Source organism: Nerophis ophidion, linkage group LG27 (assembly GCF_033978795.1).
Source record: "Nerophis ophidion isolate RoL-2023_Sa linkage group LG27, RoL_Noph_v1.0, whole genome shotgun sequence".
Taxonomy (NCBI): domain Eukaryota; kingdom Metazoa; phylum Chordata; class Actinopteri; order Syngnathiformes; family Syngnathidae; genus Nerophis; species Nerophis ophidion.
This window is the reverse complement of record NC_084637.1, coordinates 25,180,859-25,208,658: the sequence shown is the minus strand read 5'-3', so window position 1 is coordinate 25,208,658 and position 27,800 is coordinate 25,180,859. Positions and strand designations below refer to the sequence as shown.

At 38.3% G+C, this 27,800-nt stretch overlaps 1 protein-coding gene across 2 annotated transcripts in view; it reads left to right on the top strand.

Annotated features, from left to right (window-relative positions):
- Positions 1 to 27,800, top strand: part of LOC133544487 (xin actin-binding repeat-containing protein 2-like) — a 182,095-nt gene that overhangs the window by 104,493 nt on the left and 49,802 nt on the right. For both annotated transcript variants that reach the window (XM_061889864.1, XM_061889865.1), the window contains one exon: positions 20,768 to 20,919. In XM_061889864.1, the coding sequence (XP_061745848.1) occupies positions 20,768 to 20,919 (152 nt within the window). The remainder of the gene's footprint in view (positions 1 to 20,767; positions 20,920 to 27,800) is intronic.

Below are 27,800 nucleotides of genomic sequence, written 5' to 3'. Positions count from 1 at the left end.
CATGCTACTTTTATTCTGTTACATTTACTGAAGTAACTTTTCGAATACATTGAACTTGTCAGAGTAGTTTTACTGCAACATACTTTTTACTTTTACTTGAGTATTTTTGTAAAGAGGAAACTATTTTGACTCTGTTACATTTACTTAAGTAACTTTTTGGATTTATTGTACTTGTCAGAGTAGTTTTACTTCAACATACTTTTACTCTTATTTAAGTTTTTTTGTGAAGAGTAAACATTACTTTTACTTTGTTACATTTACTGAAGTAACTTTTTGAATACATTGTACTTGTCAGAGTAGTTTTACATCAACATACTTTTACTCTTATTTATTTTTTTTTGTGAAGAGGAAACACTACTTTGACTTTGTTACATTTACTGAAGTAACTTTTTAGATACATTGTACTTGTCGGAGTAGTTTTACTGCAACATACTTTTGAATTTTACTTGAGTATTTTTGTGAAGAGGAAGAACTACTTTTACTTTGGCACATTTACTTAAGTAACTTTTTGGATAGATTGTACTTGTTAGAGTAGTTTTACTGCAACAGACTTTTTATTTTTACTTGAGTATTTTTGTGCGGAGGAAACTATTTTGACTCAATTACATCTACTTAAGTAACTTTTTGGATACATTGTGCTTGTCAGAGTAGTTTTACTTCAACATACTTTTACTCTTATTTAAGTTTTTTTGTGAAGAGTAAACATTACTTTTACTTTGTTACATTTACTGAAGTAACTTTTTGAATACATTGTACTTGTCAGAGTAGTTTTGCATCAACATACTTTTACTATTATTTTTTTTTTTTTGTGAAGAGGAAACACTACTTTGACTTTGTTACATTTACTGAATTAACTTTTTAGATACATTGTACTTGTCAGAGTAGTTTTACTGCAACATACTTTTTACTTTTACTTGAGTATTTTTGTGAAGAGGAAACACTACATTTACTTTGTTACATTATTTAAGTAACTTTTTGGATATATTGTACTTGTCCTAGTAGTTTTACTGCAACATACTTTTACTCTTATTTAAGTATTTTTGTGAAGAGGAAACATTACTTTTACTTTTTTATATTTACTGAAGTATCTTTTTAGATACATTGTACTTGTCAGATTAGTTTTACTGCAACATACTTTTTACTTTTACTTGAGTATTTTTGTGCAGAGGAAACTATTTTGACTCTATTACATTTACTTAAGTAACTTTTTGAATACATTGTACTTGTCAGAGTAGTTTTACTGCAACATTCTTTTTACTATTACTTAAGTATTTTTGTGAAAAGAAAACACTACTTTTACTTTGTTACATTATTTCAGTAACTTTTTGGATATATTGTACTTGTCAGAGTAGTTTTACTGCAACATACTTTTTACTTTTACTAGAGTATTTTTGTGCGGAGGAATCTATTTTGACTCTATTACATTTACTTAAGTAACTTTTTGGATGCATTGTAGTTGTCAGAGTAGTTTTACTGCAACATACTTTTTACTTTTACGTGAGTATTTTTGTGCTGAGGAAACACTACTTTTACTTTGTTTCATCTACTGAAGTAACTTTTTGGATACATTGTACATGTCAGAGTAGTTTTACTTCAACACACTTTTACTCTTATTTAAGTTTTTTTGTGAAGAGGAAACATTACTTTTACTTTGTTTCATTATTTAAGAAACTTTTGGATAATTTTTACTTGTCAGAGTGGTTTTACTGCAACATACTTTTACTCTTATTTACATTTTTTTGTGAAGAGGAAACACTACTTTTACTTTGTTACAATTACTGAAGTAATTTTTTGGATACATTGTACTTGTCAGAGTTGTTTTACTGCAACATACTTTTGAATTTTACTTGAGTATTTTTGTGAAGAGGAAGTATTACTTTTACTTTGTTACATTTACTGAAGTAACTTTTTAGATACATTGTACTTGTCAGAGTAGTTTTACTTCAACATACTTTTACTCGTATTTACATTTTTTTGTGAAGAGTAAACATCACTTTTACTTTGTTACATTCACCAAAGTAACTTTTTGGATTCATTGTACTTGTCAGAGTAGTTTTACTTCAACATACTTTTGAATTTTACTTGAGTATTTTTGTGAAGAGGAAGTACTACTTTTACTTTGTTACATTTACTGAAGTAACTTTTTAGATACATTGTACTTGTCAGAGTAGTTTTACTTCAACATACTTTTACTCGTATTTACATTTTTTTGTGAAGAGTAAACACTACTTTTACTTTGTTACATTCACCAAAGTAACTTTTTGGATTCATTGTACTTGTCAAAGTAGTTTTACTGCAACATACTTTTTTACTTTTACTTGAGTATTTTTGTGAAGAAGAAACACTACTTTTACTTTTATTAAATTAATTAAGTTACTTTTTTGGATGTATTGTACTTCTCAGAGTAGTTTTACTTCAACATACTTTTACTCTTATTTACGTTTTTTGTGAAGAGGAAACACTACTTTTACTTTGTTACATTTACTGAAGTATTTTTTTGGATACATTGTACTTGTCAGAGTAGTTTTACTGCAACAAACTTTTGAATTTTACTTGAGTATTTTTGTGAAGAGGAATAACTACTTTTACTTTGGCACATTTACTTAAGTAACGTTTTGGTTACATTGTACTTGTCAGAGTAGTTTTACTGCAACATACTTTTACTCTTATTTAAGGAATTTTTGTGAAGAGGAAACACTACTTTTACTTTGTTACATTATTTAAGTAACTTTTCGGATACATTGTACTTGTCAGAGTAGTTTTACTGAAACATACTTTTTACTTTTGATTGAGTATTTTTGTGGAGAGGAAACAATTTTGACTGAAGTAACTTTTTGAATACATTGTACTTTTTACTTTTACTAGAGTATTTTTGTGCAGGGGAAACAATTTTGACTGAAGTAACTTTTTGAATACATTGTACTTGTCAGAGTAGTTTTAATGCAAGATACCTTTTACTTTTACTTGAGGTTTTTTTGTGACGAGGAAACAATTTTTTTCATTGTTACATTTACTGAAGTAACTTTGTGGATGGGCTTCACGGTGGCAGAAGGGTTAGTGCGTCTGCCTCACAATACGAAGTTCCTGCAGTCCTGGGTTCAAATCCAGGCTCGGGATCTTTCTGTGTGGAGTTTGCATGTTCTCCCCGTGAATACGTGGGTTCCCTCCGGGTACTCCGGCTTCCTCCCACCTCCAAAGACATGCACCTGGGGATAGGTTGATTGGCAACACTAAATTGGCCCTAGTGTGCTAATGTTGTCTGTCTATCTGTGTTGGCCTATCGATGAGGTGGCGACTTGTCCAGGGTGTACCCCGCCTTACGTCCGATTGTAGCTGAGATAGGCGCCAGCGCCCCCCGCGACCCCAAAAGGGAATAAGCGGTAGAAAATGGATGGATGGAAACCTTGCGGATTCATTGTACTTGTCAGAGTAGTTTTACTGCAACATACTTTTACTCTTATTTTAGTATTTTTGTAAAGAAGAAATACAAATTTTACTTAACTACATCTACTTAAGTAACTTTTTGTGAACATTGTACATCTAAAGCAACATATTTTAATTTTACTGTAGTACTTTTGTAAAGACAAATGCTAGTTTTACTCTGGTTTTTTTGTTTGTTTTTTGGATATATTGTACTTGAGTATTTTTGTGAATAGTAAAAACTACTTTGACTTTGTTACATTTATAACATTAGCCCTGTTATAACATCATAAGTGCAAATAAATAAATCAGAAGTTACTCACCAGTTACTCAGGACTTGAGAAGTGTTTTCATTGAACTCCTACTGAAGTACTTATTTGTATAAATACTTTTTACTCCTACTTGGGTCCCATTTTTGGCTACACTTCCCACCTCCGATGGCTTGAGGCTGGGTGGTATGCGGTGAGATCCATCATGGAGGGTCTTTAACACGACTGTGATTAGCCAGTGGCCTGTACTCACCTTCCCTTGAACCCTTAATCACTGAAATAACTCCTTTTGTTTATTCCGTCTCGCCTCAGCGGGGCCGCGGCTGAGTGAGGAAGGTCATCGACCTCCACTTGGACTCGATGTAGACAATGAGCAGTGTCGTCGTTCGGTCCCCTTGGAACCTCGAAGGTCGAACACGCCTTTGTTCGGCTTACAAAACGTTGACCAGAGCAATTATTTCAATTTATTCTCAGATATTTTTTTTTATAAATCGGAGCTTGTGCCTAAATATAGACCTCAGTTAGTCCTCGTGTATGGCGACCGTTCCTACTTGAACCGATACGGTAAGAATGAGAATCGATACCAGGACTAATTTGCTGTACTTTTTGTGTGTGTTAATAAATATTAATTGTTTTTGATGATAAAAACACATTTTTTTGCAACATTTAAAAATGTGTCCATTATGATGACTACTGTCCGGTTGTTATGACTTATTTATTACAGAACTACACAGAACTCGGGATGGCAACTGTTCATATTTCAACCAATACGGTATCAATTGGAATTGACGCTAGTACTATTTTGCAGTACTTTTGTGTGCATTAATAAATGTTAATTATTTTTGATGACAAAATCTAATTTCCATTCATCCATTTTCTACCGCTTATTCCCTTTGGGGTTGCAGGGGGTGCTGGTGCCTATCTCAGCTACAATCGGGCAGAAGGCGGGGTACACCCTGGACAAGTCGCAAAATCTAATTTTTATCGCAATATTTAAAAATGAGCCGATTATGACAACTACTGTCCGGTTGTTTTGACTTGTTTTATTACAGAACTACACAGAACTAGGGATGGCGACCGTTCATATTTCAACCAGTACAGTATCAATTGGAATTGACAGCAGTACTAATTTGCAGTACCTTTGTGTGCGTTAATAAATGTTAATTATTTTTGATGACAAAATCTAATTTTTATTGCAATATTTAAAAATGAGCCCATTATGATAACTACTGTCCGGTTGTTATGACTTGTTTTATTACAGAACTACACAGATCTCAGGATGGCGACCGTTCATATTTCAACCAATACGGTCTCAATTGAAACTGACACAGTACTAATTTGCAGTACTTTTGTGTATATTAATAAATATTAATTATTTTTTTTTACATCTAATTTTTATTGCAATATTTAAAGATGAGCCGATTATGATAACTACTGTCCGGTTGTAATGCCTTGTCTTACTTAGTACAGAACTACACAAAACTAGGGATGGCTACCATTGACATTTGAACCGATACGGTAAAAATTGCATTTGATACCAGTACTAATTTGCAGTACTTTTGTGTGTATTAATAAATATTAATTATTTTTGATAATACAATTAAATTTTTATTGCAACATTTAATAATTAGCCGATTATGATAACTATTGTCCGGTTGTTATGCCTTATTTTTTTACAGAACTACACAGAACTAGGGATGTCTACCATTGATATTTGAACCGATACGGTACCAATTAGAATTGATAAAGTACTAATTTGCAGTACTTTTGTGTGCATTAATAAATATTAATCATTTTTTGTGATAAAATCTAATCTTTTTTGCAACATTTAAAAATGAGCCGTTTTTGATGACTACTGTCTGGTTGTTATGCCTTATTTTATTACAGAAATACACAAAATTAAGGATGGCTACCATTTTTATTCGAACAGATGCGGTACCAATTGGAATTGATACAAGTACTAATTTGCAGTACTTTTGTCTGTATTAATAAATATTATTTATTTTTGATATTAAAATCTCATTATTATTGCAACATATAAAATGAGCCGATTATGATGACTACTGTCCGGTTGTTATGCCTTGTTTTATTACAGAACTACACAGAACTAGGGATGGCTATTGTTCATATTTGAACCGATAGGGTACCGATTGGAATTGACACCAGTACTAATTTGCAGTACTTTTGTGTGTATTAATACATTTTAATTATTTTTGATGTCAAAATCTAATTTTTATTGCAATATTTAAAAATGAGCCAATTATGACAACTACTGTCCGGTTGTTATGACTTGTTTTAATGCAGAACTACACAGAACTAGGGATGCGTACAGTTCATATTTCAACCGATAAGGTATAATTTGGAATTGATACCAGTACTAATTTGCAGTACTTTTGTCTGTATTAATGAATATTAATTATTTTTTATAATAAAATCTCTTTTTATTGCGACATTTAAAAATGAGCCGATTATGATAACTACTGTCCGGTTGTTATGCCTTATTTTATTACAAAACTACACAGAACTAGGGATGGCTACCGTGGATATTTGAACCGATACAGTACCAATTGGAATTGATACCAATACTAATTTGTAGTACTTTTATGTTAATAAATATTACTTCAGCTAAGATAGGCTCCAGCACCCCCCGCAATCCCGAAAGGGACATCGGTAGTAAATGGATGGATGGATGGATGTTTTGGATAATAAAATCTCATTTTTATTGCAACATTTTTAAATATGAGCCGATTATGACCACTACTGTCCGGTTGTTATGCCTTATTTTACTACATGGGTGTCAAACTTGGTTTCATTGAGGGCCGCTTCGAATAATGGCTGCCTTCAGAAGGCCACTTTTTTGAAAATTAATTAAAATCATGCATGCAGGTAACAACCTGTGATTTTTCACGATCAACTGAAAGTCATATGTGTTGCGTCTGATTTAAAAAATATAATTTGACAGCCCCCATGTAAATTTGATATAAGGACATTATATTATTATCCAAATGCTTACAGTAGGAAGGGGATTCCTATGGCCCCATTTGTCACGGTTTACCTGACACATGAAACGTGACAAATTGGGGTGGTGCACTATCCACTTTAACCGCCAGATGTGGAATATCTTAAAACGTGTTTTGTGGCAACTTCAAAATTTGACCACATTGGCAGTTTCTATGTAGAGTGGCGCTTTTCATCATTTTTCATGTATTTCCCAATGTTTGCCTGGCCCAGATCTGGCACCCAGGTTTTGAGTTTGACACCTCTGTTTTATTATCATCATATTATCATTTGCAAGTATGACATTAAGTTGCAGTTACAGTTGCAAGTTCAAGACATTAGATGGCAGCAGTGTATTTTTTAAGGTGTGCTTTGTAGGCTTTTGTTGTGCTCTAAAAAGTGTTAATATTGCAAGTTGTCATGTCCATGTGATCATGTTTTGTTTTAGTCATGTTCTGTTTGTTTTTTGGCCACTCAGTTCCTGTTTTTGCACTTCCTGGCTTGTTTTGTCATCATGACTACCAATTAGTTTTCACCTGTCCTCATGTCTCACACCTGTTTTCACTAATCACCACAGTATTATTTAAGCCTGTCTGTTTCTGTTGTTCATTCCTGCAACATCACCCTTCATCACCTGCTACGCACCTTGTAATCCATGCCAATGATCCATGTCCCGTTCTCGTTCCGCTCCAAGTAAGTTTTCTCGTTATTTATGCCACAGTGCAAGTTTTTGTTTTATGTTCAAAGTTTTGAACTTAGTGCGAGTTTTGTTTTCACTGCCACGTTTTTGTACCGCCATTGTGCGCAACTTCTGTTTGCCTTTTTATTGTGCAGTTATAGTGTTAAAATAAAAGATGTCTTTACCTTCATACCATTGATTGATTGATATTGATTGATTGATACGTTTATTAGTAGATCGCACAGTTCAGTACATATTCCGTACAACTGACCACTAAATGGTAAAACCCCAATAAGTTTTTCAACTTGTTTAAGTCGGGGTCCACGTTAATTAATTCATCTCAGGTCCAAGTTCACTTGCATCTTGGAAAAACAACCACCTCATAGTCCAAGTATTGACACAAGTATTGCAACATATTACGCATGTTGGATAGCAGCATGCGTCTCGGTTATAGTTTTCACGAACAAGTTTAAATATGTTGAAATCGCAGAGTAAAAATGATCATCAATCGCATGTCAATCGCAAAGCCAATGTATGTTAGCATCGAGCTAGCACATTTTTTTTGGAAAAGAGTAGCCCCACTTGGAGCGTTTTTGAGCCACTTTTGTGAGCGCTTTTTGTTTGTTCCTGTTTTGAGTTAAGATTAAATCATGTCCTTACCTTCACGCCTTGCCCGCGCCAACTTTCCTTTGCATTTTGTCAAAACATGGACTTTAGGGTTTGTTTTTCCGGAGACGCACAAGGCGCTCACAAGGAGGCACAAAAACTTGGCTGTGAAAACAAAACTTGCACTGAGGTCAAAAACTATGAACATGAAACAAAACTCGAAAACTGTGGCATGAAAAAACAAAAACTTACGTGGCATGGCAAGAAGCAAAACTATGGACAGTATCAGAGGTAAAGTCGCCAGGCTGACTTCCTGGCAACTTTCGGTTTAAATAATAGTTACATGATTATTGAAAACAGGTGCGTGACTTGGGGAAAGGTGAAAACTTAAAGGGTTGGCATGGAAACAAAACAAGGGAGTGTAAAAACAGGAACTAATGGAGTCTTGAAGTAAACTAACACAAGTAAACAAAACATGATCACCAAGACATGACACTCTTGTTTGTTTTGGTTGCCATGGTTGCTTATGATTTTCACCTGCCGCTGGTGTTCAGGACGCCACCTGGCTCTAATCAAGAGACTATTTAAACCGCCATTGCCAGTCAGTGGGCCTGGCGTCATTGTCTGGTTCATGTCTGATTCCAAGTTTTCCTTGTCATAGTCAATGCCAAGTGTTTGTTTAGCTCCAAGTGCGATCAGCGCGTTGTGCCTTCGCCTTGTTTACCGCTGTCTCCGCTGTCGTATTTTACGCTTCATAATGCGCCACACATTTTTGATAGGTGACAGGTCTGGACTGCAGGCGGGCCAGGAAAGTACCCGCACTCTTTTTTTTTAGGAAGCCACACTGTTGTAACACGTGCTGAATGTGGCTTGGGATTGTCTTGCTGAAATAAGCAGGGGCGTCCATGAAAAAGACGGCGCTTAGATGGCAGCATATGTTGTTCCAAAACCTGTATGTATCTTTCAGCATTAATGGTGCCTTCACAGATGTGTAAGTTACCCATGCCTTGGGCACTAATGCACCCCCATACCATCACACATGCTGGCTTTTGAACTTTGCGTCGATAACAGTCTGGATGGTTCTCTGCCCCTTTGGTCAGGATGACACAATGTCGAATATTTCCAGTAACAATTTCAAACGTGGACTCGTCAGACCACAGAACACTTTTCCACTTTGCATCAGTCCATCTTCAATGATCTCAGGCCCAGAAAAGCCGGCGGCGTTTCTGGATGTTGTTGATAAATGGCCTTCGCTTTGCATAGTAGAGCTTTAACTTGCACTTACAGATGTAGCGACGAACTGTATTTATTGACAGTAGTTTTCTGAAGTGTTCCCGAGCCCATGTGGTGATATCCTTTAGAGATTGATATCGGTTTTTCATACAGTGCCGTCCGAGGGATCGAAGGTCACGGTCATTTAATGTTGGTTTCCGACCATGCCGCTTACGTGGAGTGATTTCTCCAGATTCTCTGAACCTTTTGATGATGTTATGGACTGTAAATGTTGAAATCCCTAAATTTCTTGCAATTTCACTTTGAGGAATGTTGTTCTTAAACTGTTTGACTATTTGCTCACGCAGTTGTGGACAAAGGGGTGTACCTCGCCACATCCTTTTTCTTGTGAACGACTGAGCATTTTTTGGGAAGCGGTTTTTATAGCCAATCATGGCACCCACCTGTTCCCAATTAGCCTGCACACCTGTGGGATGTTCCAAATAAGTGTTTGATGAGCATCCCTCAACTTTATCAGTATTTATTGCCACCTTTCCCAACTTCTTTGTCACGTGTTGCTGGCATCAAATTCTAAAGTTAATGATTATTTGAAAAATAAAATGTTTATCAGTTTGAACATCAAATATGTTGTCTTTGTAGCGCATTCAACTGAATATGGGTTGAAAATGATTTGCAAATCATTGTATTCCGTTTATATTTACATCAAACATAATTTCCCAACTCATATTGAAACGGGGTTTGTAATTTGAAAATAACACCCCAGGCAGAGTTAAATATACCAAACGAGCTCCTAAACTTCAAACGGAAACGTTTTCCATTGCAATTAAATCTTGGAGCATCTCCAGCGATCATTAGTTAATGCCAGCAGTCGTTAGCACCGGAGCATGGAAAACATCTTTTGGGAAAACGAGCAAAACATTTGACCTCAGTTTATGTCACTTTCATCGAGCACGGGCCTCCTGCCCGCCATAAATCTTCCCCGGTTACACGATGCTGCAGTCACAGGGGCTATAAAAAAAATATTACCCAACCAGGTTTATTTTCTCACCCCGGCGAGCTCACCTCGCAGCTATGGCGCGGGTGCAGACAACATAGCTTTGTCGCTGCCGTCATGCATCAAAAAGCCGGAGTCGTTGGCCCCGTGACAGCTCCGCACGGTGACTCCGGCGTTCATCCGCGGTGATAAATGACGGCGTTATCCTTGTGCTGCTGTCATCGAGGCGGTGTGAGGTTTCCGCGTGGCCCCAGGTGTAGGATATCTGACCTATATTTATAGGACGGATCCAGTAAAAAGCTGTTTATTTTCGGATCCCTCTGGCGGCCTATTACTCATCACACACTAAAACGCTGTTCCGGCGTCATGAGGACCGCATGTTTTTATCACATGAACCAATGAAATGAATACTAATCACAGTCCTCATGCACTGGATCAGAGGTGGCAAACTAGTTTTAATTTAGGGCCACTTCTAACAATGATTGATATTATTACAAAATGTCAAACAAGGACTTGGACTTGGGTTGTTTCTTCGATGCAGAGAATATTTGGGACGAGCCAGGCGTGTACATATTTATTGATATTCTAACAGAACAACACAAAAAGGAAAACAAAGGGCGCGCACAGGGGCGGAGAACAAATACTTGGCTACAAAAACAAATGACTAGAATAAAGGCTGTAAACTAAAAACGTGAAACAAAAACATTTGCGCTGTGGCATGAATAATAAACCAAAAACTTGCACTGAGCATTAATACAAAAACTTACGTGGCGTGGTCAGAAAACGAACAGCAAGGCATGAAGGTCGATACATGGAAATGTGCTTAGGTATCAGAAGGTAAGGTAGGCTGTGAGTTCAAACCCCGGCCGAGTCATACCAAAGACTATAAAAATGGGACTCATTCCTTTCCTGCTTGGCACTCAGCATCAAGGGTTGGAATTGGGGGTTAAATCACCAAAAATGATTCCCGGGCGCGGTACCGCTGCTGCCCACTGCTCCCCTCACCTCCCAGGGGGTGATCAAGGGTGATGGGTCAAATGCAGAGAATAATTTCGCCACACCAAGAGTGTGTGTGACTATCATTGGTACTTTAACTTTAACTTTAAAGTTGCCAGGAAGATGACAGAAACAGAATGGCTCAAATAATGACTACGATAATGATTAGTAACAGGTGTGAGGGCTGAGGACAGGGGCGTGACTTGAGGGCCAGGTGAAAATCAATCGGTTGGCATGGAGACGAAAACAAACCGGGCAGTGCAAAAACAGAACTGGATGTCCAAAAAACAAAACATAACATGACCAAACATGACACAAACAAAACATAATCTATAGGCGTGACACAAAATTGCCTATGAATTGGTTAATATGTTTTTTTTATGTACAATGTAAAAATTTTTTTTACATTTTTAGAGTAAAAAACTAACAGATCAGTCGCAAACATTTTTAACGTAAAATTTAGTGTTTTTTTTATCATGTTACTGTAAATGGAAAAAATGGTAATGGTAAATAGATGTGACAGACTTAAGCCATCGTGCGGGTTCAATGGACCACCCAGGAAGGACATTCTCGATCAGCAGGTTTGACTCTCGTTTATTTCGCAATAAAGGATGTCTTTTGCGCCGTCGCCGCTCCCGCTGCTTGCTCTCCGTGTCTCGCTCCTCTTCTCTCGCTCTCCAGTCCGCGCTTTAGTTGGCCGCGTATCCATCTCTCTTGTCTTGCTTCCTTTTGCTTCGGCTCTCCAGCCACTGCTGCGGACTCTCCACCTCCTTCAGCCTCACCCTCCTCCGCTGCCGCCCTTTTATACAGCCAGAGGAGATTTATTTATTGTCTGTAGGTGCGCGATCCAAGCACATGAACTCGCCTCTCCGTTCGGCCGCATTATCCGCCTCCTTGCCGCCATCTTGGGCCGGGCTCCAGCGCCCCCTGCCCAGCTGCTCGTTTGCCGGCTGCGCCTCTCCACAATGGGTTATACTTGTATAGCGCTTTTCTGCCTTTTTAAGGACCCAAAGAGCATTCGCACTATTTGAACATTCACCATTCGACTAACCAGGACCCATCAGGAGCAAGGGTGAAGTGTCTTGCTCAAGGACACAACGGACGTGACCGGGATGGTAAACGGTGGGGATTGAACCAGGAACCCTCAGGTTGCTGGCACAGCCACTCTTCCAACAGCACATGTCACGTACAAAGTAAAATGACTTTGAGCAGCAAGGCTGCAAAATTGGCAACAAAAATAAGGTAGCATGCTAGCAATTAGCATATGTCACGTAACAAGTAATATGACTTTGAGGAGCAAGGCTGCAAAATTGGCAACAAAAATAAGGTAGCATGATAGCAATTAGCATATGACACGTAACAAGTAATATGACTTTGAGGAGTACAGCGGCAAAATTTGCCCCCCCCCCAAAAAAAAGGTAGCATGCTAATGTTAGCAACAAAAAAAAACTCAATGTACTTTTACAATAAATCAAGAAACGAGACAATTAACTAATTAATTTAATTCCAATTAAAATGTATTAATGAGACAATGAAGCCCCTCTTTAAAGAGTTAGTTATCAGACGCTCCAAATATGGAAGCGTGTTGCAGCTGCTGTGTAAAAAAGATAATATGCAGCTAAAAAAAAACTGTAGTCGGTGCTTCACAGCGTGCCATCAATCACACGCTGAAGAAAAACACAATCAACTTCGATAAAAATTCCAGCACAAGGGCATCAATCCATGAATCCGTCGGTAAAATAAAAATAGCAACCTTTAAACTTTAAACGTCCTCACATAAAAACTTGTCAGCACAAATGTTTTTTTTTATCAGGACTTTAAATGGAGGAAATGATTCAACTTGAGTAACATAAAAGGACTTGCTGGTTTTAAAGGGGAACTGCACTCTTTAGGGGGGAATTGTTGCCATGGTCTCCAATCCTCATGTGAGAAACAAAATGCGTGTTTTTCCCCTTTTTTGTACATTCTCAGTAGCAAAAAACTGCTAGTATAAGGCGGCTAACAATGCAGGTCATTGGATTTCTCTATTCCGGCCTTAAAGATCCCCTAAACACACCCCCAAATCCACATTTACTTTTGTTCAGTTCTACTATTCATTACAGACTCATGAGCAAAAATGTTTTTAATCCAGACATACAATATGTTTATCAGTTAAAAAAAAAATCCTACATCCCAAAAAATTCCTGGTTTACCTGGAATTCCCACTTATTAAAACCACTGTTTTCACACATTTATATATATATATATATATATATATATATATATATATATATATATATATATATATATATATATATATATATATATATGTATATGTGAAGTGAAGTGAATTATAGTTATATAGCGCTTTTCTCTAGTGACTCAAAGCGCTTTACATAGTGAAACCCAATATCTAAGTTACATTTAAACCAGTGTGGGTGGCACTGGGAGCAGGTGGGTAAAGTGTCTTGCCCAAGGACACAACGGCAGTGACTAGGATGGCGGAAGCGGGAATCGAACCTGCAACCCTCAAGTTGCTGGCACGGCCGCTCTACCAACCGAGCTATGCCATATATATATATATACATATATATATATATATGTATATATATATATGTATGTATATATATATATATATATATATATATATATATATATATATGTAAGTATATATATATATGTATATATATATATATATATATATATATATATATATATATATATATGTAAGTATATATAAGGCAACACCCTAAGAAAAATATTCAACAAGAACAACTTTAAATTGAGCTACAGCTGTATGAATAACATACAACAAATCATTTCAAACCACCACAAAGCAATTGCAAAAGGACTGCCTACCCCCAGACTAAACGACTCTGAAACCAATAAGGAATGTAACTGTCGCAAGAAACCTGATTGCCCTCTCAACGGAGGGTGCTTACAGACATCAGTCGTTTACCAAGCAAAGGTAATACGCAAGGACATTAACACATCCGACACGTACGTAGGATTAACCGAAGGAGGGTTCAAAACAAGATGGAATAATCACAATGCCTCCTTTAGAAACCAGACTTTGCGGAATTCTACAGAACTCAGCAAACACATTTGGAACCTCAAAGACAATAATGTTGAATATTCAATAACATGGCAAATTCTTGCATCCAGCACACCTTACAACAGTGGTAATAAAAGATGCAACCTATGCTTAAAAGAGAAACTGTTTATTATATATCACCCAGATCTATCATCCCTCAACAAGCGCAGCGAAATCATTTCAACATGCTGCCACAGACGGAAACACCTCCTAGGTAACACATGAGCCAATCGCCACACCCTACGCCTGCCTGTACCAACCCACTCTGTGCTCTATACAAACCATTGTATGTGAATGCTTCCATTAAAATCTCCTGATGATTGAGGGAACCCCTCATGAAACAGTTCTGTAGAGATGAAGTAGTCTTGGGATTTTTCCCACACCTACATATTGCGCTCTACCACGGTATCGAGCACTATTCTCTGGATAATCCAATCAAGACATATATATATATATATATATATATATATATATATATATATATATATATATATATATACCGCCAAAATTCACCCATTTAGAGTTCGGAAATGGGTTAAAATAACATATGGTCTTTTTTCTGCAACATCAAGGTATATATTGACTCTTACATAGTTCTGGTGATAATGTTCCCCTTTAACACGGATCAATCGTCCTGTGCCCGCAGCAGAAAAACAGCCCCAAAGCATGATGTTTCCACCCCCATGCTTCACAGTGGGTTTGGTGTTCTTGGGATGCAACTCAGTATTAATGTTCCCCTTTAAAGTCGCATATTTTTGTGAATCGTCCCAATCGTCCTGTTAGTATTTCAGTTGGCCTTCAACCACACGTAATTTCTCCCCAAAATTGCACATTGTAATTGACATAGAATGAGTCGTGTGGTTTTGCACGTATAAATGTACGTTTGGAGCATAAATGCAATGTGCATTTTCATTAGCTGGTGCTGTGGCTCCTAAATGACCGTTTCCACGTGTGTGCACAAAACAAAAAAAAACAACGGGGAGCGGGATTTCAAAGTTCACCGAGGTTTTTCATATATTTTTTTTATTTTAGCTTGTGCACATATAATGAGAGAACATCATTTCCATGTGGGTTTTTTTTTTCTTTCTTTCATCCCACCACATTTGTGCCGGGGGAGACAAAACCTTCCAAGAGCCAGAAGGTCCAGTGTGGGTGTGTGTCGGCGCTCTGCAGCCTTCTGTTGCTTAATGATGCTTTGTAGCGCATAGAAGTCAAACGGCCAATCACGGCTCCCCTCTAATTGGCCGTCTGCAGGGACGTGTTGCACGCCATCATCATCCACTTCTGGCTTAGCCACGCTTTTCCTCCAAGTGTTCGGCCTGGATAAGAAAACGTGCCAAATGACAGGTGGAGGTGGCACTTTTTTGTCATGTATGGCAACTGTTTATTTATACCGTATTTCCTTGAATTTCCGCCGGGGCGCTAATTCATCTAAAACCTCTTCTTAAAAAATAAATAAATAAAATAAAAAAAAATTTAAAAATAAAAAAAAAACTTCTCACTCCGGCACTTACCAAAGGCATGCAGTAAAAATTTGAGTATGATGTAAGGATACCATCATGAAAAGCACATTTAATAAAAAAAAAAAACTTTATTATGGTCTTACTTTTACTTATAAATGAAGTCCATGCCAGTTCCTTCCGATCAAAAGCATCGATAACTTGTTTATAGAAGTCTTCCTTATCTTTCTTCAGTTTTAAAAGTCTCTCTCGGTCTCGATGGAGATCTTCCTGTATTACCTCCTGCTTCGATTGAAAGTCCAGTTTAGAAAAGTGCTATCAGACCTCTGCTATCAGTTAGCTCGGGCGACGGCAAAATTATCCTCGGACAACTCCCCCTCCCGTTCTGCTCCGTGGGTGATCTCTTTATCCCACCGCTGCCACCTAGAAGTGTTAATATATAAATAATACACTGGGTATTTAGGACTAGAACATGCTTTATTTCAGCCCGGTTGGGGCGCTTTAGCTCGGTTGGTAGAGCGGCCGTGTCAGCAACTTGAGGGTTGCAGGTTCGATTCCCGCTTTCGCCATTCTAGTCACTGCCGTTGTGTCCTTGGGCAAGACACTTTACCCACCTGCTCCCAGTGCCACCCACACTGGTTTGAATGTAACTTAGATATTGGGTTTCAGTGTGTAAAGCACTTTGAGTCACTAGAGAAAAAGTGCTATATAAATATAATTCACTTCACTACATAGCCAGCATAGGAGTGTTACATCCTAAAAGGTCCGTCGTGCACTCCCGCGTCATGTCCGTCACTCATTGTCACTTCTTCTGCAGCGGAGTAGTCGCCAAGAAGGATCACTAGCGCCCTCTACCACCAGGAGGCGGGAGTCATTTAATGACTCATATTTGACACACGCAGCTACGGTATTGTGACGGTCTCAAGCCGTCGTCTTGCGGGTTCTCAGGACCACCAAGGAAGGACAATGATTGAGCAGTTTGACTTTGTTTATTTTTCAATAAGACCTCAGTCCAGGTCACTCTTCCGCTCCTCCTCTCCATCTTGGGCCGGGCTCCAGCGTGCCCTGCCTGCCTGTCTGTCGGACCCTCGGCTCTACCTCTCCACAGCTATATTAATAAAACATAGCTGCTTACTGTTCTTTTTAGCATACTGGTATTCAATAGCTCAGACCTTAAATCCTGCGGAATAGCTCTTAATCTTCTTCCCTTTATGCGATTTCAAATTACCGGTATTGAAATCAGCCCCCTCCATTTTGAAAATGATGACAGGGGAAGTGTCACTTGTGACGTCACGAGTTTGACCCGGCGGTAATACTAAGCATGCGCTAATTATTTGGGGAAGCGAGTTTGACCCGGCAATAATTCAAGGCAGGCGCATACTATATGCCCTTCGGCAATTAAAGGAAATACGGGATTTATATAGCGCTTTTCTCTAGTGACTCAAAGCATTTTTACATAGTGAAACCCAATATCTGAGTTACATTTAAATCACTGTGGCTGGGCACTGGGAGCAGGTGGGTAAAGTGTCTTGCCCAAGGACACAACGGCAGTGTCTAGGATGGCGGAAGCGGGAATCGAACCGGGAACCCTCGAGTTGCTGGCAAGGCCGCTCTACCAACCCATGCAATGCTAACTGTTAGCATACTAACATGCTAACGTCAACAAATTTAATGGTTAAATCTCAGTTTGCAGGCATACACTTTAGAGTCACATAGCTTGGTACATGACACACGCTAACTGTTAGCATCCTAGCATGTGAACATGCTAATTTTTAGAGCTCATTTTGCAGGCATACACTTGGGAGTCACATAACCTGGCACTTGACATATGCTAACTGTTAGCATACTAGCGTGCTAACGTTAACATGGTAATTTTTAGAGCTCATTTTGCAGGCATACACTTTTGAGTCACATAACCTGGTTCATGACACATGCTAACGTCAACATGCTAATTTTTAAAGATTATTTTGCAAGTATACACTTTAGAGTCACATAACTTGGCACATGACACATGCTAACTGATAGCATGCTAACGTCAACATGCTAATTTGTCAAGATCATTTTGCAGGCATACACTTTAGAGTCACGTAACCTGGCACTTGACATATGCTAACTGTTAGCATACTAGCGTGCTAACGTTAACATGGTTATTTTTAGAGCTCATTTTGCAGGCATACACTTTAGAGTCACGTAACCTGGCACTTGACATATGCTAACTGTTAGCATACTAGCATGCTAACGTTAACATGGTCATTTTTAGAGCTAATTTTGCAGGCATACGCTTTATAGTCACATAACTTGGTTCATGACACATGTTAACGTCAACATGCTAAATTTTAGAGCTTATTTTGCAGGTATACACTTTAGACTCACATGCTAACTGTTAGCACACTAAGTGTGAACGACTCTCGCTGTCGTGCGGGTTCCATGGGCCACCAAGAAAGGACATGGCTTTAAGCAGTTTTGACTTTCTTTATTTTCCAATAAGAAAAGTATTTTTCGGGTTGCTTTTCAGTCGCCGGCGTCGTCTGCCTCTTGCTCTCGCTCTCGCTCTCTTCCGGTTTGCATGCCCTTCGTCTCTTTCTGTCGTTCTCTCCCCGACGCTCACAGCTGCCGCCCTTTCAAACAGTGCGAGAGGATTCATTATTCGTATACAGGTGCGCGATCCACGCACCTGATCTCGATTGTGGCGTCGCTCCCGGCACGCCCCGCCTCGCCATTCTCTCGTCAATCCCCGCCTCCTCGCCGCCGTCTTGGGCCGGTCTCCGGCGTGCCTTGCCTCTCTGTCCGACTGTCGGCTCCGCCTCTCCACACCAACGTTAACATGTTAATGGTTCAAGCTCTGTTTGCAGGCATACACTTTAGAGTCACATAGCTTGGTACTTGCTAACTGTTAGCACACTAACATTAACATGCTAATTTGTAGAGCTCATTTTGCAGGCATACACTGTAGCTAGTCTCCCGTCTGAGAGAGTTTCAATTCCCGCCTCCGGAAGAACTTTGGACATGTCACGAGGGAGGCGCTGGACATTGAGTCCGAGTGGTACCTCTATTGTCGAGGCGGCCGATTGGAGCTGTGGCAGCAAGGTAGTTGGTGTGTGTTGCGGTGTGCGGCTCCACCGGTCGCGGAGGCAAAAACTCGGACATGGGAGGAATTTGGGGAAGCCATGTAAAACGACTTCCGGACGGCTTCGATTCTGGACCACCATCCGCCGCCTCAGGAAGGGGAAGCAGTGCACTGTCAACACCGTGTATGGTGCGGATAGTGTTCTGCTGACCTCAACTGCGGATGTTGTGGATCGGTGGAGAGAATACTTGGAAGACCTCCTCAATCCTACCAACACGTCTTCCAATGAGGAAGCAGTGCCTGGGGAATCTGTGGTGGACTCTCCTATTTCTGGGGCTGAGGTCGCTGAGGTAGTTAAAAAGCTCCTCGGCGGCAAGGCCCCGGGGGTAGATGAGATCCGCCCAAAGTTCCTTAAGGCTCTGGATGCTGTGGGGCTGTCTTGATTGACAAGACTCTACAACATCGCGTGGACATCGGGGGCGGTACCTCTGTATTGGCAGACCGAGGTGGTGGTCCCTCTCTTTAAGAAGGGGGACCGGAGGGTGTGTTCCAACTATCGTGGGATCACACTCCTCAGCCTTCCCGGTAAGATTTATTCAGGTGTACTGGAGAGGAGGCTACGCCGGATAGTTGAACCTTGGATTCAGGAGGAACAGTGTGGTTTTCGTCCTGGTCGTGGAACTGTGGACCAGCTCTATACTTTCGGCAGGGTCCTTGAGGGTGCGTGGGAGTTTGCCCAACCAGTTTACATGTGCTTTGCGGACTTGGGGAAGGCATTGGACCGTGGGGGAGTGCTCACAGATTATGGGGTAACAGACTGTCTGATTGTGGCGATCCGTTCCCTGTATGATCAGTGTCAGAGCTTGGTCCGCATTGCCGGCAGTAAGTCAGACACGTTTCCAGTGAGGGTTGGACCCCGCCAAGGCTGTCCTTTGTCACCGATTCTGTTCATAACTTTTATGGACAGGGTTTCTAGGCGCAGTCAGGTCGTTGAGAGGATCAGGTTTGGTGGCTGCAGGATTAGGTCTCTGCTTTTTTGCAGATGCTGTAGGGAGTGTGATGCTTTTTGTGATTATGTGGCCAGGATCTTCAGCTCTCACTGGATCGGTTCTTAGCCAAGTGTGAAGCGACTGGGATGAGAATCAGCCTCTCCATGTCCGAGTCCATGGTTCTCTCCCTGGAAAGGGTGGAGTGCCATCTCCAAGTTGGGGAGGAGATCTTTCCCCAAGTGGAGGAGTTCAACTACCTAGGAGTCTTGTTCACAAGTAATGGAAGATTGAATCGTGAGGTTGACAGGTGCGGCGTCTTCAGTAATGCGGACGCTGTATCGATCCGTTGTGGTGAAGAAGGAGATGAGCCGGAAGGCAAAGCTCCCGATTTACCGGTCGATCTACGTTCCCATCCTCACCTATGGTCACGAACTTTGAGTTTTGACCGAAAGGACAAGATCACGGGTACAAGCGGCCGAAATGAATTTTCCTCCGCCGGGGGGCTCTGAGAAGCTCTGCCATCCGAGGGGAGCTCAAAGTAAAACCGCTGCTCCTCCACATCGAGAGGAGCCAGATGGGGTGGTTCTGGCATCTGGTCAGGATGCCACCTGAACGCCTGGGGCACATCCGACTGGTAGGAGGCCATGAGGAAGACCCAGGACACGTTGGGAGGACCATGTCTCCCGGCTGGCCTGGGAACGCCTCGGGATCCCCCGGGAGGAGCTGGATGGGGAGAGTGAAGTCTGGGCTTCCCTGCTTAGGCTGCTGCCCGCGCGACCCGACCTCGGATAAGCGGAAGTAAATGGATGGATGGATTTTGCAGGCATACACTGAAGAGTCATATAACTTGTCACATGACTCATGCTAAAGTTAACATGCTATTGTTTAGACTCATTTTGCAGGCATCACAAGCACATTCCAGGCGGGGATGGCACTTTTTTCCCGCATTTCTGAGAATGTTTGTCTTGTCATGCATGTTCGCAGCTGTAGGCGGAGAAGAAGACCTCCTCCAGGAGAGCCGGGCCCCCGACGCCGACGACCGTGAGGCCAGCGAGTCCGTGTCTCTGAAAGAGCGGCTGGCCATGTATCAGGCCGCGGTGTCCCACAAAGAAAGCGGCAGTTCGTCCTCCGCAGCGGTAAGGAAATAGTTAGCAGACACCCGAAGAGAAAGCGATGAAACATTCAACACCTCTTGTATTATTGAAGGCCGTTGTTGGCAAACACAGCATGGAGCAGATTTTTTTCCTGAATTTAGTAGTGCTCCTCATGTTCTTTATCCAAGTGCTTGCATTCAAAACTTTTTTTTTTTTTGGCCCGATGGAGGATTATTTTGTCAAAAAAAAAAGCACAGAGACACGTAGCATTCCTTGTTTGGGCACTTCAGTAGGTAAGGTTGTATTTTTGGCCTCATTCCTGTGAGAATCCTGCGTGCAACTGAAGGCAAAGAGGAACCTAGACCCGCTGTACTTTGTTCACTGCAATATTTGGCCGTACATTCCCAGCATGCATATAGTTACATCACCTATTTTTGGCTTTTGCATCCGAAAAAAGGAGTAGGAAGAAGTAAAGATTAATTGATTTTAACCTTTTAATAGCGTTTTCTGACACCCCTTTTTGGGGGTCACTTCCTGTGCTCAATCTACAGCATCAATTAATAAATGAATACTGTTAATGAAACTGTCATCAATAAATAGAAATGCTTTTTAGGTAACTTCCTGTCTTTAGTCTGTAACACAAATCAATCAATCAATGACTGAATCAATTAATAAATAAATTAATAAACAAAAAAGATTGTCACCAATAAATAGTATTGCTTTCAGGTAACTTCCTATGTTCAGTCTGTAACACAAATGAATGAATGAATGAATGAATAAAAAAATAAAGTTGTCATAAAAAAAATAGTATTGCTTTTGGGTAACTTCCTGTCTTCAGTATAGAACATAAATCAATCAATTAATGAATGACTGAATGACTGAATGAATTAATAAAAAAGATTGTCATACATCAATAGTATTGCTTTTTGCGTAAGTTCCTGTGTTCCCTCTGTAACACAAATGAATGAATGAATAAAAAAATAAAGTTGTCATGAATAACTAGTATTGCTTTTTGGGTAACTTCCTGTCTTCAGTCTGGAACATAAATCAATCAATTAATGAATGACTGAATGAATGAATTAATTAATAAAAAAGTTTGTCATACATCAATAGTATTGCTTTTTGCGTAAGTTCCTGTGTTCCCTCTGTAACACAAATGAATGAATGAATAAAAAAATAAAGTTGTCATGAATAACTAGTATTGCTCTTTGGGTAAATTCCTGTCTTCAGTCTGGAACATAAATCAATCAATTAATGAATGACTGAATGAATGAATTAATTAATTAATAAAAAAGATTGTCATACATCAATAGTATTGCTTTTTGCGTAAGTTCCTGTGTTCCCTCTGTAACAATAATGAATGAATGAATAAAAAAATAAAGTTGTCATGAATAACTAGTATTGCTTTTTGGGTAACTTCCTGTCTTCGGTCTTGAACATAAATCAATCAATTAATGAATGACTGAATGAATGAATGAATGAATGAATGAATGAATTAGTAAAAAAGATTGTCATACATCAATAGTATTGCTTTTTGCGTAAGTTCCTGTGTTCCCTCTGTAACACAAATGAATGAATGAATAAAAAAATAAAGTTGTCATGAATAACTAGTATTGCTTTTTGGGTAACTTCCTGTCTTCAGTCTGGAACATAAATCAATCAATTAATGAATGACTGAATGAATGAATGAATTAATTAATAAAAAAGATTGTCATACATCAATAGTATTGCTTTTTGCGTAAGTTCCTGTGTTCCCTCTGTAACACAAATGAATGAATGAATAAAAAAATAAAGTTGTCATGAATAACTAGTATTGCTCTTTGGGTAACTTCCTGTCTTCAGTCTTGAACATAAATCAATCAATTAATGAATGACTGAATGAATGAATGAATGAATGAATTAGTAAAAAAGATTGTCATACATCAATAGTATTGCTTTTTGCGTAAGTTCCTGTGTTCCCTCTGTAACACAAATGAATGAATGAATAAAAAAATAAAGTTGTCATGAATAACTAGTATTGCTTTTTGGGTAACTTCCTGTCTTCAGTCTGGAACATAAATCAATCAATTAATGAATGACTGAATGAATGAATGAATTAATTAATAAAAAAGATTGTCATACATCAATAGTATTGCTTTTTGCGTAAGTTCCTGTGTTCCCTCTGTAACACAAATGAATGAATGAATAAAAAAATAAAGTTGTCATGAATAACTAGTATTGCTTTTTGGGTAACTTCATGTCTTCGGTCTTGAACATAAATCAATCAATTAATGAATGACCGAATGAATGAATGAATTAGTAAAAAAGATTGTCATACATCAATAGTATTGCTTTTTGCGTAAGTTCCTATATTCCCTCTGTAACACAAATGAATGAATGAATAAAAAAATAAAGTTGTCATAAAAAAATAGTATTGCTTTTGGGTAACTTCCTGTCTTCAGTATAGAACATAAATCAATCAATTAATGAATGACTGAATGAATGAATTAATTAATAAAAAAGATTGTCATACATCAATAGTATTGCTTTTCGCGTAATTTCCTGTGTTCCCTCTGTAACACAAATGAATGAATGAATAAAAAAATAAAGTTGTCATGAATAACTAGTATTGCTTTTTGGGTAATTTCCTGTCTTCAGTCTGGAACATAAATCAATCAATTAATGAATGACTGAATGAATGAATTAATTAATAAAAAAGTTTGTCATACATCAATAGTATTGCTTTTTGCGTAATTTCCCGTGTTCCCTCTGTAACACAAATGAATGAATGAATAAAAAAATAAAGTTGTCATGAATAAATAGTATTGCTTTTTTGGTTACTTCCTGTCTTCAGTCTGGAACATAAATCAATAAATTAAGGAATGAATGAATGAATGAATGAATAAATAAAAAAGATTGTTGTACATAAATAGTATAGCTTTTAGATAATTTCCTGTGTTCAAACTGTAAAACAAATGAATGAATGAATAAAGTTGTCATAAGTTAATAGTATCGCTTTTTGGGTAATTTCTTGTCTTCAGTCAGTAACACAAATTTATGAATGAATGATTGGATTAATAAATGAAGTTGTCATTAATAAATAGTATTTCATTTTGGGTAACTTCCTGTCTTCAGTCCGGAACATAAATCAATCAATTAATGAATGACTGAATGAATGAAAGAATGAATAAATAAAAAAAAGATTGTCGTACATAAATAATATTGCTTTTAGGTTACTTCCTGTGTTCAATCTGTAACACAAATGAATGAATGAATGAATAAATAAAGTTGTCATAAGTTAATAGTATCGCTTTTTGGGTAATTTCCTGTCTTCAGTCTGTAACACAAATGAATGAATGAATGAATGATTGGATAAATAAATGAAGTTGTCATTAATAAATAGTATTTCATTTTGGGTAACTTCCTGTCTTCAGTCTGGAACATAAATCAATCAATTAATGAATGACTGAATGAATGAAAGAATGAATAAATAAAAAAAAGATTGTCGTACATAAATAGTATTGCTTTTAGGTTACTTCCTGTGTTCAATCTGTAACACAAATGAATAAATGAATGAATAAATAAAGTTGTCATAAGTTAATAGTATCGCTTTTTGGGTAATTTCCTGTCTTCAGTCTGTAACACAAATGAATGAATGAATGAATGATTGGATAAATAAATGAAGTTGTCATTAATAAATAGTATTTCATTTTGGGTAACTTCCTGTCTTCAGTCTGGAACATAAAATCAATCAATTAATGAATGACTGAGTGAATGAATGAATAAATAAAAAAAAGATTGTCATTCATAAATAGTATTGTTTTTGGGTAACTTCCTGTCTTCAGTCTGGAACATAAATAAATCAATTAATGAATGACTGAATGAATGAGTGAATGAATTAATAAATTAAAAAAAGATTGTCGTACATAAATAGTATTGCTTTTAAGTTACTTCCTGTGTTCGATCTGTAACACAAATGAATAAATGAATGAATAAAGTTGTCACAAGTAAATAGTATTGCTTTTTGGGTAATTCCCTGTGTTCTATCTGTAACACAAATGAATGAATGAATAAATAAATAAAGTTGTCATGAATAAATAGTATTGCTTTTGGGGTAACTTCTTGTCTTCAGTCTGGAACATAAAATCAATCAATTAATGAATGACTGAATGAATGAATGAATAATTAAAAAAATATTGTCATACATAAATAGTATTGTTTTTAGGTAACTTCCTGTGTTCAATCTGTAAAACAAATGAATGAATGAATAAATAAAGTTGTCATAAGTAAATAGTATTGCTTTTTGGGTAATTCCCTGTGTTCCGTCTGTAACACAAATGAATGAATGAATGAATAAATAAATAAATAAAGTTGACATGAATAAATACCATTGCTTTTTGGTAACTTCCTGTCTTTAGTCTGGAACACAAATCAATCAATTAAGGAATAACTGAATGACTGAATGAATGAATTAATGAATATATAAAGAAAGATTGTCGTATGTAAATAGTATTGCTTTTAGGTTACTTCCTGTGTTCAATCTGTAACACAAATGAATGAATGAATGAATAAAGTTGTCATAGGTAAATAATATTGCTTTTTGACAATCATTGGTCATTAACTGTAACTTTTGACTACTCTGGATCAGGTGTGAAGGTAGGAATGTATTTAATTATCTGACTCAAAGGTGAAAACAAAAAGGGCGCACAAGGCAAAGGCAAAACTAAACGCGGGATACAAAAACTATACAGAAACTATGGACATGAAACAAAAAACTCGCTAACTGTGGCATGAAACGAGCATGAAAGAATCAACACAGAGCATGAATCTATGGCATGAAGGAGCACCATGAACTGTGGTATCGCATGACAACAAGCAATGACGCCAGGCCGACTGACTGGCAAAGGCAGGCTTTAATAAGGGTCTTGGTTATGTGAAAATCATAAGTCGGCATGGTAACCAAACAAAACAAAGGAACGCAAACATGAACTGAAATAGTCCAAAAAGTAACAAAAAATAACAAAAATAATTAGTCCAAAAAGTAACAAAAAAATAACAAAAACATAATCTAGACCACAGATCATGACACCGGGCTGATGAGTTTAGGTTGTCCTGAAGAATTTGGAGGCAATCCTCCTTTTTCATTGTCCCATTTACTTTCTGTAAAGCACCAGTTCCATTGGCAGCAAAACAGGCCCAGAGCATAATACTACCACCACCATACTTGACGGTAAGCATGGTGTTCCTGGGATTAAAGGGCTCACCTTTTCTTTTCCAAACATATTGCTGCGTATTGTGGCCAAAAACCTCAATTTTAGTTTCATCTGACATCACATGGACTAAAATAAGACCTTCTGGAGGAATGTTCTGTGGCCATTCCAACATCAGAACATTCCACTCATCCTGGACATTCAAACTAACCCTTTCCCAAGCTCCAAACCAAATTCCAGTTTTCCTGGAAAGTCTAACTCTTCAACATTCAAACCATTCGAACATTCTAACTATTCTTACATTTATACTACATTCTGTCAGCATTTCAGTTCAACTTCAGCATTGGAGCATTCTCACGCAATTCCTTCAGGAATTGTCTCATCTAGTTTTATATAATGTACATATTATTAAATATGTTGTATTTTTGTATTTTCTATAAAGTAGTTATTTATTTTATTTTATTCTATTTATAGTTACTTGGTCCTGTGAGCTGGGGCCTATCCCGGTACTGCCAACACTGCTTACCCGTCAAACACAGGACACACATAGAAACAGTTCACACACACACACACACACACACACACACACACACACACACACACACACACACACACACACACACACACACGTCTTCTTTACTTTGTGTGGACCCACGTTTGGTCAGTAAGTTGTGAGGGCCCCCCTTTCCACTACAGCTAGAATGATGAAAAAAAAAATATCTAGCACTAGATGGGGGTAGAGAGTTGCAACCTCACTTCAGAATGTAAAACACACAAAATAAAGATGTTACTTCTGTAGTTGTGAGGACCCACCGCTGTTGCTAACACACACACACACACACACACACACACACACACACACACACACACACACACACACACACACACAAACACGTCTTCTTTACTTTGTGTGGACCCACGTTTGGTCAGTAAGTTGTTGTGAGGGCCCCCCTTTCCACTACAGCTAGAATGATGAAAAAAATATATCTAGCACTAGATGGGAGTAGAGAGTTGCAACCTCACTTCAGAATGTAAAACACACAAAGTAAAACAAAGATGTTACTTTTGTAGTTGTGAGGACCCACCGCTGTTGCTAACACACAGACACACACACACACACACATACACACACACACACACACACACGTCTTGTTGACTTTGTGGGATCGACATTTGGTCAGTAGGTTGTGAGGGCCCCCCTTTCCACTATAGCTAGAATGATGAAAAATATATATATCGAGCACTAGATGGGAGTAGAGAGTTGCAACCTCACTTCAGAATGCATAACACACAAAGTAAAACAAATATGTTACTTCTGTAGTTGTGAGGACACACACACACACACACACACACACACACACACACACACACACACACATAAAGGCCTGGAATATCTTCTTCCCATATTACAAGTTGATTGCATTGAAGTCATTGAGAAATCCCAAAAGGATATAATGATACACCACACAATAAAGTCTTCTTCTCACCTTTTCTTCTTCTTTGCATATGAAAAATATATATTTTTTGTACCATAACACACCCTTCTGAGGCCTCATGCAAAAGCGTTGACACGTTTTTTTTTTTTTTTTCTTGATGTTGACAAACGTGTAACATCGTACCTTACCCTTGTGGGATTTACACGTTTACATTTGTTGGAACTAGAGGTATCCCGATTCAATGTTGGTTTCGAATGTTGGTCCAATGTCGAGGATCGGAAAATATCAGCTTGACTGT